We start from the raw sequence: 18,559 nt of genomic DNA on the forward strand, positions 1-18,559 counted from the left end.
ATGCTTTCATATGTGATTTGAATGACGCGGGAGGCGATCTCTCTCTGCAATGGTTATAAATGTTAGATTAACCTACAAGTTCAAAAAAAGTTATTAAAGGGTCATAACACCCCCACTTTTGGTTCAGGTCTACCACAGAATAATAAAAAAATTAAAAATTAAAAAAGCATCCTAATGGACGTGGAGCTCCACGATCAGGCAGGAGTGGCCGTGGCCAGCAGAGCAGGGGAGAAGGAGGGGAGAGGACAACTGTTGTCAGTTAGCGCACAAAATGAGACACAAACCGTGAGACGACGCATTAGTTTATAGTTTACAAAGTTCAAAAGCAAAGAAATGCAGTAATTTAATGCCCTGCTACATTTGTTATTCCTTATTTCATACACAGATAACCACAATTTATATCATTATAAAGATAATCGTGTTCATATAAACACTTTAAACTAGGACTTCCTCAATCCCCGGGTCTGAATCATAGGTCTGAATGCAGACTCAGTGCAGCAGGTCTCTTGCCCTGTCTGTTTTAACTATCAGCCCTGCTGGTAATCTGGAGGATTTAGGCGAACACAGCAGCACGGCGATGTGTCTGAATGTGAACGAACTCCTGATAAAAGACAGCGTCCGCCATTCTCCAATTCTCATACTGCTCTCCCGACAAAAATGCTTGCTGGACACAAACAGCTTTGCTGTACCGGCCCTGACAGCATCTCGGAGAAGAACATGCAACAAACCCCGTGGATCATGGAACACATACGAGCCTTCATGAACAGCTAAATACTGCATGCTGTGGGTCCATGGACACGGTTTCACCCAGTGATCAAGGTAGGATCTCACAGCTTGGCACTGGCAGGTCTGCCTTGCCTTCGGAAAGCACGTGCAGTCGTGAATAATTAAGAAGCCGGCTCTTCTCATTGGATAAGAAAACTCCACTATGAATAATAATGAGAAACTGAAGCGTCATCACTCCACCAATAGTTTTGCGCTCCCGACGCTGATTTTGATCCCGCCCCAAAAATCATTTTAAACCCGGAAGATGAAATTAGCTGACAAAAGCTCAAAATTATCCAGTTTACCTAACAGTTAAAGCTAATAGCTGCTAATGTTGTCTTCAGTGATGCTCAACACACACAAATCTGTTAAAACCTCAAAAATAGTACTCGCGGGTCACATGCTTTCCGAACTGTGTTGTGATCTGTACAAAACACAGATCAACCGTGATTCGTTATACCTCTAATAATGCAGTTAAAAATATAATAATAAAATAATTTAAGGCCATAACTATAAGGCACTTTAGGCTATATTTTCTTCAATTATCTACAGAACAAACTCTTCTGTTGAGAAATGCATTAATCTCTTCGTTAAACAGAAATTGGGGGAAAAATCTACAGGGGGGCTGATAATTCTGATGCGTTTTCTAGATAAATAGACACACAGACAAATACTTTTTTCATATACCCACCCTTAAACAGATCTTAAAGGGACAGTTCAGCCAAAAATATAAATTCCATCACCTTCACTTGATCCAAACCTAAATTTTTTTCTTCTGTTGAACAAAAGGAGTGTTAAAAGACTGAAGAGCGTTAAGCCTGGTTTATACTTCTGCGTCAAGTGATCGGCGTAACCCAAGGTGCATGCAACGCGCCTGGCTGTGCATTTATACTTCTGTGCGCTGTCTCTGTCGGTCTGCATTAACACTTCTGAAACGCTAGTGGGCAGTGAGGTGTAAATGTTCCTCTGTGTCGAGTTTCTCCGCAGCCGTTTTGCTTTTCCTGAACACTTCCGGGATGTACAAGTGGCTCAAACTCGCTCATTTTGAGGCAGGAACCGGCGGACGTGCAACAACTTTAACTATGAGGTAAACACAAAACAAAACTTTCCATCCGGAGCTCCTTCACGGGACTCCACACTTGTAAACAATCTCTCCATTGGGCTACCGCTGCTCGCGCGGCTCTCGGTCCCGCCCAGACTCATCAGCGCTACCAAACAGACCAATCACAGAGCTTGCGCTACGTGTTGCTGCAACGTGTAGTTACATTTTTTGATGCCGACGGCCACGGCAAAGGGCTATGCATCAGCGCCGTAGCACACACCAGCGTTTGACGCAGAAGTATAAATCAGCCTTTAGAAAGCAACTTGAGTAAACTAATGTAAAACAACTGTAAAACAAAGCAAAACAACTAAAAAAACTAATCCAGAACTCAAATAAAGAATTAAATGAGTGACTGGTGAATGATTGGTGACAAGTTTGGTGACCAGTGGTCACCAAACTTGTTCCTGGAGGGCCGTTGTCCAGCAGATTTTAGCTCCAACCCTAACCAAATGCACCTGAACAAGCTAATCAAGCTCTTACTAGGTATACTTGAAACACCCAGGCAGGTGTGTTGAGGCAATTTGGAGCTAAACCCTGCAGGGACACCGGCCCTCCAGGAACAAGATTGGTGACCTCAGCTGTGGACCATTTCAATGTGGTAATATCATTGGCCCATGAACATTTCCTGCTTATCAAACTATTTCATAACAGTAAAAAGAGGCAATTCAATCACAACTTAATGTTAAAACAGCTCTCATAAATTTATTTATCAATATGCGTCTCTGTTTGGATTCTCGGATGCTATAGACCAGGGGTTTTCAAAGTGTGAGGCGCGCCTCCCCTGGGGGGCGCCAGAGCATGTCAAGGGAGGCGCGGGGAAAAATATTATATAATAAAAATATAATTATTAAGTTTAATTATTATATGTATTTTTATTATATTTAAACGTTTTAATTAAACAAAGCTAAAAAAAATAATATGTCAATAATAAGAAAACCTTTTTTACCCAGAAGGCCATAGCTGTGAATTCGCTTCTGTTTGGCAAGCCTGCCAATACAGGTATATGCCTGCTAATACAATGGGTCGGTTTCTGAGACCCCCGATTCAAAGCCTTCAAGTTCAGGGCTTAAACCCAAAAGACGACGATATGATGATCAGTATTTGAGTTTAGGATTTACGTGGACAGGACCAGCTGATGATCCACGACCTTTATGTGTGGTTTGTCAAGATATTTTGGCTAATGACAGCATGAGACCCGCTAAACTTCAACTGTTTTGACTGGGATGGACAGTTCTTGGATCTGTTCTATTCATATTGAACCATCATCCTAGTTTTAAAAACGTTATATTAAAATACTTGTTATTACTCTGTAAATAATTCATGCAAATGATGATAAAAGTGAGTTAACAGTCTGACATCTGTCTGTGTCTTTATATATAATGTATATATATATATATATATATATATATATATATATATATATATATATATATATATATATATGTGTGTGTGTGTGTGTGTGTGTGTGTTTGTGTTTGGGAGGAGGGGGGCGCCAATGGATAAGTTGTGTCAAAAGGGAGGCCCACTGTCTTAGACTTTGAAAAACCGTGCTATAGACATTGAAAATGTGAAACAGGAAATACGTCAGGAAATAATTGTATTTGTTTACATCCCTCAAAATGGTGTATAACAGAATATCTGGATCTTTCCCATAACATTGCTCACTTCATCTTGAACATCAAGAATCAATAAAAATCAGGACATGGACATCATTTATTTAGCAAAAGACAGACAGAAATGACTATATACAGAAATAAAGAACAGATCTGCACACAAATGGACCCATGATCCGACCAACACCACAGTCTCTCCCTGCTGCAGTGCCACATGACTCACCCTCAGAGCATTCTGGGTAATGGAGTCCTCTCTCTCTCTCTGAGGGCCTGAATGTATTCAGTCACTCCATGTTGAACATGAGACGCATCAGTCTGACTCGCTGCTGTACTCTTGTGCAGGCTCTCTCTCGTCCTCTTCTCCTCCTCCTCCATCTTCATCACTCTCTTTATCCCAGTCCTTCATGGACGCGCCCATCATGAAATCATCCTTCAGCACGCTCCAGGACGACTTCTCCGCTTTGATCTGGATCAAGCAGAAAAACCAGTTAGAGGAATCAGACCTGGCACACTGCTTCATCAGGTTTACAGCAGGGATCTCAAACTCCACAACAGGCATAAAACTGATCATAATCAAATGACCGTTGATTATTTACTAAAACAGTTTTAGTAAAATCAGAGCACTCATGGATATAGTTAGAAGTTTAAATTAGGCCTGTCGCGATAGTCGATATATTGACTTATTGCGCGATAAATGAAAATGAGGGCCGTTAATAATGGAGTCGCAATATGTTGTCTATTTCTTAAGGGTGTCTAAATTAATTTTTTCTTCAGTGCACCGTGATGCTGATAGGGACAATTCGATATCGGTTCAGTAATAGATCATAACCGGTTATTACGTACTGACGTCATTCATCTCCTTTGCGCGATGTTGCAGTAGAATACTATGGTGAAGGAGGCAAGGGCGAGTAAATAATACACTCATAATACCTAAAAGGTAGATAATTATGTACAACTCAACTGCTTGAGTTGTCTTTCGTTGACACTGAAGGCAGCACAGCACACGAGCCGCTATTTGACTACTGGGAGAAATGCTGTAAAACTCCATCATTACCTCGCTCTCTCTCTCTCTCTCACTTTGGACATTTGACCTGCTGGCGTGTTCATGAGGTAACTTTTCCTCTCCTCTTGGCTGTTAAAGTGATACTTGTGGATCCAGACACGAGCGTGTCTATTATGGATTACCTGTGATAACCGTGTATCATGAGCATACAGACTGTATCCGCGGCTGTTCGTCTCGCCATCGGTTGAACAGCGCTTTCATTTCTAAAGCCAATCGCAGCCCTTTCTGTTGAGCAGGTGAAGACAATGACCAATAATAGCGGTGTTAGACCTCGCCTGTCAGCACGCAAAAAGCGGGATAATATTGACATTAGTTTATTTGCTATAAATGCTCCTGCTGTCTTCTGTGCACGTGTTGGAGTTTTGTTTGATTCATTCAGAAAGAGTGTTTTCTTTGAGCAGGTCAAATTAAGGATACAGTTCATATGTCTTACTGCTGTGATAAGGAACAAAATTGTATCACAAAAAAAAATATATAAATAAATTTAAAGATTTTAATAAAAAAATATATTGTGTTGTGAAGAAAAAATCTAATTATGTATGGAAAGCATCGTAAATGCACCAAGATATCGAATTGAACCGAATCGATGGCATGATAAGCATAACTGAACCAAACCGTGAGACCAGTGTAGGTTCACACCCCTATTTCATATAAAGACATTTAAGATGATGATTAGACCTCGGCATGGGATGATAACTAGTTTCAAGGTTTAACGCGGTTTGAAAAAATTCTAAGCATTAAAACCGTAAAAATGTAGTTATACCGTTCCTAAAGAGTTTTAATGGGTTTTTTTTTCATGTATTTATGCTTTAAGCTATATTTTTTTCAGATTATTAACAGAACAAACCATCATGATACAATGACTTGCCTAATTAATACCTGCCTAGTTAACATAATTAACCCAGTTAAGCCTTTAAATGTCACTTTAAGCTGTATAGAAGTGTCTTGAAAAATATCTGGTCAATTATTATTTACTGTCATCATGACAAAGATAAAATAATTCAGTTATTAGAAATGAGTTATTAAAACTGTTATGCTTAGAAATGTGTTGAAAATCTTCTCTCGGTTAAACAGAAATTATTGAAAAAAAAGAAACAGGGGCGCTAATAATACAGGAGGGCTAATCATTTGACTTCAACTGTATACCGTTCTTCCACATTTGGGAAATATACACAACAATAACTTTAGATTTTTAATACTGACACTGAAAAATGTGCTCTCCTCAGAACTGAGGAACTTTTGCTGTCGTCTGTCTTCAAATAAAATAAAAATATATAATATTCCCAATCCAAATGTAAAAACTCTTTAATACTCAAAATGTGAAAATATGGACTCATGGTTCTTCGTCTCGAAGCCTCAATTGAAAACAAAGAGAGAAAATGGTATTAGTTTGTGCTAGGGCTGGGCGATACGGCAAAAAAAAAAAAAAACTTTTTTTTTTTAATACAGTTTGACCGATTCATGATTTTGACTTTGATTATTTTAATTGTGTAACTAGTCAACTCAAACCATTACAAAAACATGACTGAAGTAACATTCTCTTTATAAATAACTTGAAAAACCATCTGGTTAAGGAACATTGCATTTTTTATGGCCATATATAAATTGGTCAACAAGGTGTAAATAAATGTAAAACAAATTTACGAGTTAAATATCGCTGCAGAAGATTTGAATAAAATAAATATCGTGCAATTTGAATTAAACAATAAATACTTCTGTTCTGAATAAATTAGGGGTGTCAAAATTAATAGTTTTTTCGGTGCACCGCGATGCAGACGCGGACAATTCGGTATCGGTTCAGTAATATTCATAACCGGTTATTGTGTACTGACGTCATTATTTCATATGCGCTCTGACGTGAGGAAGGCGAGCGCAAGTATTAACAACACTCCAACTACTTAAAACTCAGAAACTGTGGACAATTTCACTGCCTCTGTGTTTGCTGGATCAGTTTTTCACTGACTCTTACAGCAGAAGCCCCTATTTCACTGCGATTGAGAGAATGAAAGTACTCCGTTTCTCTCTCTCTCAGCTGGCGTGACTTTTCCTCTCCTCTTGACTGTTTTACAGCAACACTTCTGGGCACGTGCCAGCAGAGTTTTCTCCACCGCGTCTATTATGTCTTGACAATCCACACATACGTGACCCACTAAAGCGCGAAGTCATGTAGGATTTTACTTGTTGCATTTGTCTGAATGTAAATCCCCTCGTCAGGCAGCTAGAGCTGCATGGGAGAGCGGATCACAGCGTATCAAACCAAAAGTATTAAAAGTGTGTGTGTTAAGTCCATTACTACCATGAGTGAAACCCAGACATCAGCGAGATACAGAGAGAGGACCAAAGCGCATTTGTGCAATTATAATGCATCTAACATTACTATAAAATTTTTTGCTATACCTTGATTCAATAAAAAATGAAATCGTCTTAAAACGTAAATTTGAATTAATCGGAAAAAAAAAAAAAAAAAAAAAAAAAAAAAAAAAATCGAAAGAATCGCCCAGCCCCTAGTATGTGCACAAGCAAAGACAAGAAATCTCACCTCTTTCTCTTTCTTAACAGCCACGTCTGTTCCTCTGAGCACATCGATGAAGTCCTTCTTGGAGACGGAGGACAGAATCTTAGATTTCTTTCTCTCCGAGCCGCCGACCTCCTTTATTCGTTCATTCACGTTCTTCTGATGGTTCTTGAGCGCGTTGAACAGCTGCACCACACCTCTAAAATCAACCATCACACAACATCACAAGCTGAAAATAACACACCAGCTCATCAAATGCTCATCACTGCGGGACGTTTCAGACCTGGTGGCGACTCTCTGCAGGTTCCTCTCATGTTCTCGGTCTTGAACAACATCGGGTTTCTCTCGGCAAATATTCTCCCAAGCTCGCTTCTTATCCAGCTGTCAGTTACACAGGAAATGAATGAATGAATGAATATAGTAGATACGGAAAGTATTCAGACCCCCTTTCATTTTTCACAAGGTTTACCTTCCTACAAGACAACGACCCTAAGCACACAGCTAAAATAATGAAGGAGTGGCTTCACAACAACTGTTGTTGAATGGCCCAGCCAGAGCCCTGACTTAAACCAAATTAAGCATTTCTGGAAAGACCTAAATATAGCTGTCCACCAATTTTTACCATCTAACCTGACAGAACTGGAGAGGATCTGCAAGGAGGAATGGCAGAGAATCCCCAAATCCAGGTGTAAAAAACTGGCTGCATCTTTCCCAGAAAGACTGATGGATGTATTAGATCGAAAGGGGGTTTATACTAAATACTGAGCAAAGGGTCTGAATACTTAGGACCATGTGATGTTTCAGCATTTCTTTAATAAATCAAAATGTCAACAATTCAGTTTTTCTGTCAATATGGGGTGCTGTGTGTACATTTATGAGGAAAACAAATGAACTTTTTAGCAAATGGCGAAGTTCAGAGATTAAAAATTCAACAATTATGACAAACTATATATAATTTGAAAGCTCAAAATGTCTCATTTCCATATCTGGTGACTGATTTCTGATAGAGGTTACTGAGCAATAGTAATAATTACTGAGGATCCTCATCAAGAGTTGTTTAGCATTACTTTGCTACAGCAATCCACACGTAAACATTTTTAAAATGTTTTTTTTAGTGGCTAAACTCAAACCAAACACCAAAAAACTACTCAAAGTACTTTTAAAGTTTATGTGTGCTTTACAAATAATGTCTAAAATAGGAAAAGGTAATATTCATATTCCTCAAAACATACACAGAAATAGGGGGCGCTTTTGTATGGACAACAATGTAAACTGGATGTCATCTGGTGGTCATGTTTGGTACTGCGGCCCAACAAAATTTCTTGTTTTTTTGCGATATCAACTTCAAATTTGGATTATAATTAGTTTGTTATTAACATTATTGGATTATAATGTTTAGTTTTTATAAAAATATATATAATGCTAAAACTGTACCTGTTTCTTCTTCTCAAGACGCTCTTTCTTCTCCTTCTCCTTGATCTTGTCCAGCTGTTTGTTCTTCAGGAGGATGCTGGGTTTGCTGTCCGGCGTTTTCTTCCCCAGGACTTTGGCCATGGCCTCTGCCCATCCGGCGTTTGGGTTTTCCTCATTCTGTTCTTCATCACTCTTTCCATCCTCATCGCCGCTGTTTTCAGCATCTGCTCCCTCATGATTACTATCTGCTCCGCTCTCTTCATCGTTACTGATGCTTACTTCAGAAACATCGTCTGAACATCACACAAAAAATAAAAAACAATGTCTCTCAAGTCTTTTTAAGGGGCTGCTGCTTAATTCAAAACTACCATGTCTAAATAGAGGTAAAGTTGGTTTTATATTGGCATAGTCAGGCATTCTCCTTAATAATATAATGTCAGAAAAGTATTCTGTGCAAATTGTAAATAGGAAAATCATTTTAGCAGCAAATGACTATCAAAGTACAACACTGTTCACAGTGAGTTAGATAGTGTTCATGTTGTTTAGAAGTCAGACTTGCATGCTAATTCCGATCGAATATTCAAAATAACATGGTAAACAATATAGAGACTGCTCAATGAACAAATGTGCGAATATAAAACCAACTTTACCTCTATTTAGAATATCTATAAACATGTATAGGGGTAAAGTTGGTTTAATATTCGCACGTTTGTTCATTGAGCAGTCTCTATATTGTTTATGATGCTACTTTGAATATTTGATCGGAATTAGCATGCAAGTGTGGCTTGAAAACAACATTAACACTGTTTGACTGTAAACAGTGTTGTACTTTGATAATCATTTGCTGCTAATATGATGTCGCTAATTAGAGTTTGCAAATAATAGTTTTATATAGATGATAATATTAAGGGGAAATCCGAATGTGTGAATATAAAACCAACTTTACAAACAAGATTACACTATATTTTCTGCCCTTTCCCTCTGCGTTGTGTGTCAGCTGAAGCTGCTGGGAATAACTGTTTCCATTAAGGGTCAATGCTAAATATTTCGGTCACGCTGTATATTGTATATCACACGGTCAATAAAAATATACGATTCCTCACCATTTCCATCTTCAACAACGACATGTGGCTTCACCGCGAGCGCCGCCATCTTTCTGATATTTACAAGTACTCCCTAAAAAGTCCGTGTGAAACAACAGGCGCCCAAGAAAGGTTCCGCAGACGAGTACGAATCTTAATTTCAAATCCGGGTATAAATAATAACAAATCATCCAGAAAACATATTTAAAGCTTTGAAATAACGTACAATGTTTTAGAGGGGATAAACGTATTTTCTGAAAAAAAAATGAGTAAATTTATTTTTCCTCACACTGCCAATTTCAGTCATTCATTATTTTTTTTTTCAGCTCAGTCCCTTTATTCATCAGGGGTCGCCACAGCAGAATGGACCGCTAACTATTCCAGCATAGGTTTTACACAGTGGATCTTCCAGCTGCAATCCAGTACTGGGAACATCCATACACACTCAGACACTACTGCCAATTTAGTTTACCCAGGGTTGATTTTTTATTCATTTTACAAAATAATTAATTTTTCTGAATGCATAATTATTTTTTTGAATTGTAAAACTGGCTATGATACACTCGATAATGCTTTGAAGTTGATAACTTTTCTTGGGAAGTTTCACATACACAAGGCAAAAGTAATGTCTATTATTCCCTTTATTTATTTCTGTAAAGATTTGAAAATATTTTATAATTCTTTGACCTCAATTACAAGAAAGAAGAAAGCTGTAAAACCTCTCTAATAATGAAAAAAATGTCTGTACAGTCTAATAATTTAAATATGATGGATCCCCTCATATATATGTTACACTTTTTTGTTTAATGTATGTTCTGCATCACTAAGCTTTCTGTGACTGTTACATATATTATCATATATTCATGTATGCTTGTCAGATATGCTTCAATAACAAAAATAAAAATAAATAAAAAAGCTCAGGTGTCTCCGGTAAACTGTCATGCCGTTACAAAATTGACACGTACAAGATCTGATTTCTTTTTTAAAAAAAATCCTGGATCCTCACTGCCTGACTGAAATAAATTATAAAGTGGGTATTAGACCAGACAAGAAGCACTGGATTTAATACCTTTGTTACGTGACATGTCTTTAAAATATGGACATTTATTTTACCTAACCCTTAGTATTTTCAATGGAGTTTCTCTGGTCGTCTGCTGCTCCTGATGCCATCTTTCATCTCGTTTTACACTTGAACAACTTGAAGAATAGGTTATTAAGTCTATTTAACTGATTATATTTTAATTACATTAACACATAAATGCTACTGAAAAAAACAAAAAACAGCTTAAACCAGCCTAGGCTGGTTGGCTGGTTTTAGCTGGTCGACCAGGCTGGTTTTAGAGGGGTTTTGTGGCCATTTCCAGGCTGGTTTTCAGCCATTTCCAGCCTGGTTTTATCTGGTCAGGCTGGAAGATGACCAGCTTGACCAGCCTAGCCAGGCTGGGTGCCCAGCCAAAACCAGCTATCTCCAGCTTAAACCAGGCTGGTCAAGCTGGTAATTTCCCAGCCTGACCAGCTAAGACCAGGCTGGAAATGGCTGGAAACCAGCCTGGAAATGGCCAAAGCCCCTCTAAAACCAGCCTCGTCGACCAGACTAGGCTGGTTTAAGCTGGATTTTTCAGCAGACAAAATTAAAAATACATAAACCTTTTACCGGAAGTTTATCGGTGAAATTAAATCATATAAAATCATCATATGACAAAGCACTAAATGACCACTAGAGTGTAGTAAACACCATGGGTAGTCCATTTAATCCATTGTGAATTTTCTACAATAGTTTAACAATTAGTATTAATCCAGATGGTTTTCCGGATGGTCATGTCCAAATCATAATCGATGCCAGGACAGCTTTACACTGTACTTCACTGATAAAAAGCAGTTGATGCTGGTGAGGTATGTCTTGATGACGGTTTGCTGTTGCTGGATCAGTTCCAGTTGGTCCCCTGCTTATCCTGACTTGAATAAATACTGGTAGGCCTATATAGTTTTGATGTGAGCAGTTTACAGCTGTGTAAACGATTCTAAACGATGTAAACGGGAGTGATAATGATCACATTTTGAAAACAACTTGAGTTGACTCTGTAAAATTAAGATTTGTAGCAATGACACTGTTCAGCCAGTATGTGGCGACAAGAAACCATTAAACGCGTATTCCTGGTTAATTCTGCACTGTCTAACTCATCCAGACATTATCAATCTATAAGTAAGTTATTGAATAATTAATTTAATATTAAATACTGAAGGTTTAGTAATACAATAGGCAAACATAATATGCAATTAATTGCTGCAAAATCCAGCTTAAACGAGCTTAGGATGGTTGGCTGGTTTTAGCTGGTGAGCCAGCCAGGTTTTATAGGGGTTTTGGCCACTACCAGGCTGGTTTCCAGCCATTTGAAGCCTGCTCTTAGCTGGTCAGGCTGGAAAGTGACCAGGTAAAACCATCTACCAGCTTGACCATCCTGGTTTAAGCTGGCTTGGCTGGTCAAGCTGGTTTTAGCTGGTCATTCCCAGTGTAATTTAGCAAATTGTAATCTGGCTTATTTGTTAATTATATATATATATATATATATATATATATATATATATATATATATATATATATATATATATATATATATATATATATATATGACTTTTTCTTCTGTTGAACATGAAAGAAGACACTTTGAAGAATGTTGAGAATAAGCCATTGACTTCTATTTTCCCTATTGTACTGCACAGTTCCACACAATTCACTCCTGATGTCTCAACACAAATCGATTACGTTAACTTAACAATTTAAGTAGACTGAACATAAAACAATTAAGTTTTCCCCCCCAAAAAATCTCAGGAATTGTGTTGTTTCAGCTCAATTTAAATAAGTTGTTTAAACAATATTTTTTTGTGCTCCCCTACTATGGATGTGAATGGTTACCAGTTCTCAACATTCTTCAGATTATCTTCATTTGTGTTCAACAGAAGAAAGAAACTCATAAAGGTCTGGAATTGCTTGAGGAAGAGTAAATGTTGAGTACACTTTCATTTTTTTGGGTGAACTATCCCTTTAAGTTGTCTTTTCAGAAATGCAGGAGAATCGTGATGTCTATTCTGAACAGAATGCAATGGGGATTCTCAGATTATGAAGAAGCGTGCAGCTCTAACAGTGGGGTCCTTCTCTGGTGGTCCTGCCGGGAAGGTAAACGGGGGTGTCTGGCATGCATGAGCACTTCGCTTTCACTGCTGAGAGTTCAGACTGAAGGATAAACTGTGAGAAGATGCTGTTAAATAAGATCTGCATGTGTACGTGTGAGACGGGCGCACACTGACCGCTGCCCATCTGAGCATGCTCACAACACGCACACAACAGCATCACTGTTCACATAGCAACAATGCCTGTCTGTCTGAATCAGAACCATACGCTTGTTCTGCGGCCTGCTGTATTTTTCCATGTTGTCTATTAATGATGGGTCTGATGCATATTTCTAAATAAATAAAATGCTAAATTGAGGATAATGCAAAAAAAAATTAAATAATAATAAAACTTTTAAATGAAGAAAAATAAAACTTATAATGCAAAAAATAAAGAAATAAAACTTTTAAATGAAGAAAAATAAAACTTATAATGCAAAAAAGAATTTAAAAAAAACTTTTTTTGCATAAAATAAAACTTATCAATAAAAATTAAACGTATAAATGCAAAACAAATAAATATTATAAATTAAAATAAAACTTATAATGCAAAAAATAAACTTAAAAGCAAAACAAATAAAAAATTGTATAAATGCAAAAATAGAAATAAAAATAAAAAATACTTTTAAATAAATAAAAAAATTATAACACAAAAAGAATAAAAAAAAATTTTTGTATAAAATGCAACTTTCACATCATGTCACAACTTTTTTTAAGCTAACATTTGATTCAGTTACAAGGATTTTATTTATTTTTGTTATTTTATAACTATAAACTATCTACCTCACAGCCCACACTGCAAAAAAAAAAAAAGATTAATTAAATGTATAAAATATTGTTGTGAAAAGGAATATAAATGCATATATTTTTTTGTCTCTTTTTCTTTTCATTAGACAATTGTATTCATATTGCTTAAGGTGATATATTAACCAAACCATCTCTTGAATGTGATATGCCTGGCGTATTAATGAAGCATTTATGCACAAGTAGATGAAGCTGATAGAAATGCAAAGGCCTGATTGTTTAAAATGAACTAGATTTCTGCAGCTAAACTTCCAGTGAGCAGAGATGGGTTGAAACTGAACACAGAATATAATTGTGCAGAGAATTTATAGAAAAAGAGGAAGTATGTATGGGTGCGGCCAACGGAGGACTGGAGAATTATGTACAAGTGATGAATTCCACTACACTCCACCTGTTAATTTCAGCTGTGTGTAAAAGCTGGAGTCAGGAAATGTGAGTTGTTGCGCACCTCCTGAATGTAACTTTTGCATTGCATTGGGGATTCCAGAATTCTGTGAATCGAATTATTCATTCGTATCCAGTAAATTAGTAATATTTTTCACATTGAACAAAACCCTCTCCTGAATTTTTTTATTGTGAACAAGCATGGAATTGAATAAATATTCCAACAATATATATATATATATATATATATATATATATATATATATATATATATATATATATATATATATATATATATATATATATATATAAAGGTAAGTGGTTGCGAGCAATTGATATGGCCTGAATTTAAGCAAATTAAATGTAGTGGTGTTCAATTTAATTTTTGTTAAAATTCAGCCCATATCAATTGTTTGCAACCACTTACCTTGAAAAAAATGTAATAAATCCAATGAATACTTTTTTGCAGTGTAATTATCAAAAATGTAGATGTAAATAAAGAAGTATATGAATACGCACATACATGCAGCAAATACCAGAAAATGCTGTATATGCAGTCGGAGCGCAGGTTTCGTGTACATCCGTATCATTCAATCTGACCTCTTTGCAACATGAAAACATATTTTCCCAGCAGATGCTTCACTGCAGGACCTTTCCTGTGCTGCTTTTCCACACTTGAAGCAAAGAGAAAAGACATGTGTTATTGATGTTATTGGCTCGTATAACCCAGCTGAGAGGAAAGAGCCTTTAGTTACATTGTTGGTGATTTGACAGGAAAGTATGTGTGTTGGCCGCAGTACAAACGCACAACATGACTAAAGCCTTATGTTAATAATACGTAATGTATTACAACATTGGTATTGGACATTATTTTACGGCACTAACAACATATTTGACCCTGTTAACACAAGTGAAGAGCTGAAGCGTGTCATAAAATAAAAAAACAGAGCCACTCCCCAGTTCAGGTCCAAAGGCTCAATGACAGCACGCATCTGCATGTTCTCACTAATGCTAACTACCATGAGAAATCAGCACAGAGGAAATTAGCAACACAATCTCACGGCAATTCGTAACTTTTTAATTTAGCAGCTAATTTGTATGAATTCCTACGATCTGATTTGTACAATTTAGTATGATTTACTCATCCCCCAAGGATGGTTGAGTTTAGGGGTGGGGCAGAAATCGTACAATTTCGTCCGACTGAATTCATACGAATTAGCTACTAAACTGACAAAATGTAAAATGCTTACGTTTTCTCGCGAGATCAGGCTGGAAATTACCATTATTGTTATTATCAAAAAAGTCAACGACAACCAACAGTTTTCTAAAAATCTGCAACCCAACTTTTTGATTTAGTAGCTAAATCGTATGAATTACTACAACTAATTCGTACAATTTAGTTTGATTTGCTCATCCTCCAATGACTGTTGAGTTTAGCGGTGGGGCAGAAATCAAACAATTTTGTCCGACTGAATTCATACAAATTAGCTACTAAACTGACAAAATGTAAAATGCTTACGTTTTCTCGCGAGATCAGGCTGGAAATTACCATTATTGCAATTATCGACAAAGTCACTGACAACCAACAGTTTCCTAAGAATCTGCAACCCAACTTTTTGATTTAGTAGCTAATTTGTATGAATTCGTACAATCTAATTCGTACAATTTAGTACGATTTGCTCATCCCCCTATGACAGTTGGGTTTAGGGCTGGGGTTTGGTGCCACGCCTCCTTTTTAAAATCGTACCATTTTGTACGACTAAAGCCTGGTTTATACTTCTCCGTCAAGTGACCGGCGTAACCAACGGCGCATGTAACGCGCGTAGCTCTGCATTTATACTTCTGCGCGCTGTCTCTGTTGGTCTGCATTAACACTTCCAAAACCCTAGTTGGCAGTGAGGTGTTAATGTGTCTCTGTGTCGAGTTTCTTCGCTGGTGTTTTGTTCTTTCTGAACACTTCCGGGATGTACAAGTGGCTCAAACTCGCTCATTTTGAGGCAGGAACCGGCGGACGTGCAACAACTTTAACTATGAGGTAAACACAAAACAAAACTTTCCATCAGGAGCTCCTTCGCGGGACTCCACACTTGTAAAAAAAAATTGCTCCATTGGGCTCGCGCGGCTCTCGGTCCCGCCCAGACTCGTCAGCGCTACCAAGCCGACCAATCACAGAGCTTGCGCTACGCGTTGTTGCGACGTGTAGTTACATTTTTTGAGAGGTGCACGTCAGCGACGCCGACAGCCACAGCGTAGGGCTATGCGTCAGCGCTGTAGCATACGCGTGCACTTGACGCAGAAGTATAAATCAGCCTTAAATTCATACGAATTAGCTACTAAACTGACAAAACGTAAAATGCTTATGTTTTCTCGTAAATCGACAAAATCAACGACAACCAACGGTTTCCTAAAAATCTGCAACCCAGGCTCATTGGAAATATGTTTTTGAGCTAGATTTCTGCAAAACATACTATACAGCAGTTACATTTTGTTGATGCTTTACATGACAAATCCACTAGAGGGCGCTGTCTACATTTGTGTCAATCTGAAATATGTTACTTGGGGCCAATCCCAATTCTATTTTTGTACCCTTCCACCTTCCCCGTGGCCCTTGAGTGTGAAGGCTTCAAAAGTTACCCCTAAGAAATGGGACAGTACTACAACACCAGCACACGTCTTCATATGTAATCGCGGTCTCTTACTTCATATGTGATAAGACGATCGCAACTGCTGTGGTTATTCCAGTTGTGTTATTTGTTGGTATTTATCTTCAGGAAATCACTATATCATGTTATCATAACAATATCATGTGGCAATCAGATTGTAACTGTACTGTGTATTTAACACTGTGGCCAAATTCATCTTTGTAAGCACACGAAAAACTGCATTAACGTTATAGCAGACACTGTAAAACGCAAGTTCCCAGCCACTAGACTTTTCTGACAGGGTATTGCAGTGTCAGAATGTTGTTGGACTGCTATACAGGAGTTATTATTAGGGATTACAGATCACCAAAAAAGCCTTTTATATAAAGTATTAAAGACATTTCAGTAGTCCAGTGCTTTCTCCTTGTGTCGTTTCATAATTAATATACAAACCTTTTCAGATTTGTTTTGTTTTATTTTATTAATATGTTTGTATTGTTTGCGTTTTTGCCAAAATCTCCATGTCAACAGCTCCTTTGGAAATATTATTGCCAGGAAAAAACATGATGGATTCAGTACTTATTTTCCCCCACTGCATGTAATGGAAACAACATTTTGTTATTCTGTGATGACTAGGGATGTAACAATATTGTAAATACCGTCATACCACAATAATAATTTTTTTCAATATTACCGTAGTCGCATGACTCAATAAAACTATATTTCTGAGAAAAGTTTGCTCAGGCGAATGAAGCGAATGGGAGGTAACGGGAACTACAATTCCCATCAGTCTAGGCGTGGCCATCATCCTTTGCGGTCTGTTGTCACTACATATCCAGTAATGTGGAAATGGAGTGTGTTGCTAGTAGCGGGGAAGAAAAAGAGCTGGAAATGATCTAAACTAAAGCGGGTTTTAAATCGGATGTGTGGAAGCATTCCGGTTTCTTTCTAAAAAGATACGAAAAAGTAGAAAAGGTGACAGACAAAGAAAAAAACAGTATGCAGGCACTGCCAGACTGTGGTGAAATATAAGTCGGGGAATACGACTAAAAACAGTCATGGGGGCTGCAGAACACAGCACACTTGTTAGATTAATGCAGACATTAGCCCCTTTCACACATACAGACCTTTCCGGAAAATTGCCGGCAATTTTCCGGAAAGGTTGTATGTGTGAACAGGACCTTTTTGAAAATACCGGTAAATTCGTTCTGGCTATTTTCCGGAAAGAGAAGTTGTAACATTACCGGCAATTTGCCGGAATGCTGCGCTGTGTGAACGCAGAAGGAAGATTGACGGAATAAGCGCGTGCACGTCTAGAACGTGCTGACGTGAGACGTCCGCTTAAGCCAATCACAACAGTCAGACGCATTTACGTCCGTGCGGTTTGTGAGAATAAAAGCCTTTGAATATTTTTCCAGACAAATTTAGCTGCTAGAAGTTAGTCAGATCACGTTTATATGTTCTTCTCAATGCCAACTGTGTAAATAATCATCGATGAGATGCTTATGATAAGCCGTTGTTTGTTTACCTTCAAGCTTTGCGTGTGCCTGTGAAACAGCCTGTGAGTGCCAGCACACGCAAATATTATGAACATCTCGACATGCGAAAGTGATCCTGCGAAAGTTGTTCACAATATTGATCATCCACAGAGTTTGTAATTTAGTCAAATGTTTACAAATACAAGCGCAGCCGTTTAAAGCTCATTTGTGGTGAATGATGTCAGAATTTACCGGTATTTTGGAATGGATGTGTGAATGTTCTTTTCCGGAAAATTTCCGTAACGTCCTCGCCTGTGTGAACAGCGCTTTTTTGAATATACCGGTAAAGTCCTTCCGGAAATTTTCCGGATATTTACCAGTATCACTGTGTGAAAGGGGCTATTGACTTGTACCGCAAAGAGACCTCTATCTTACTCATGGCTTGTCCTCTCAAGTGGGGGAAAGACAATGCACAATGTTACCCACTGCTGTCAACCTTGACTAAATCATATCTCTCTGTCCCAGAAACC

General features: G+C 37.8%; 1 protein-coding gene across 1 annotated transcript; it reads right to left on the minus strand.

Annotated features, from left to right (window-relative positions):
* Positions 1-3,562: 3,562 nt before the first annotated feature.
* On the minus strand, positions 3,563-9,652 carry rrp15 (ribosomal RNA processing 15 homolog). Its single transcript, NM_199762.1, is given in 5 exon segments — positions 3,563-3,946; positions 7,083-7,257; positions 7,342-7,439; positions 8,493-8,764; positions 9,575-9,652. Coding segments are annotated over 5 exon segments (750 nt in total). The 5' UTR covers positions 9,624-9,652; the 3' UTR covers positions 3,563-3,790.
* Positions 9,653-18,559: the final 8,907 nt, after the last annotated feature.

The sequence above is a fragment of the Danio rerio genome, chromosome 16, assembly GCF_049306965.1.
Source record: "Danio rerio strain Tuebingen ecotype United States chromosome 16, GRCz12tu, whole genome shotgun sequence".
In the NCBI taxonomy this organism is placed as follows: Eukaryota; Metazoa; Chordata; class Actinopteri; order Cypriniformes; family Danionidae; genus Danio; species Danio rerio.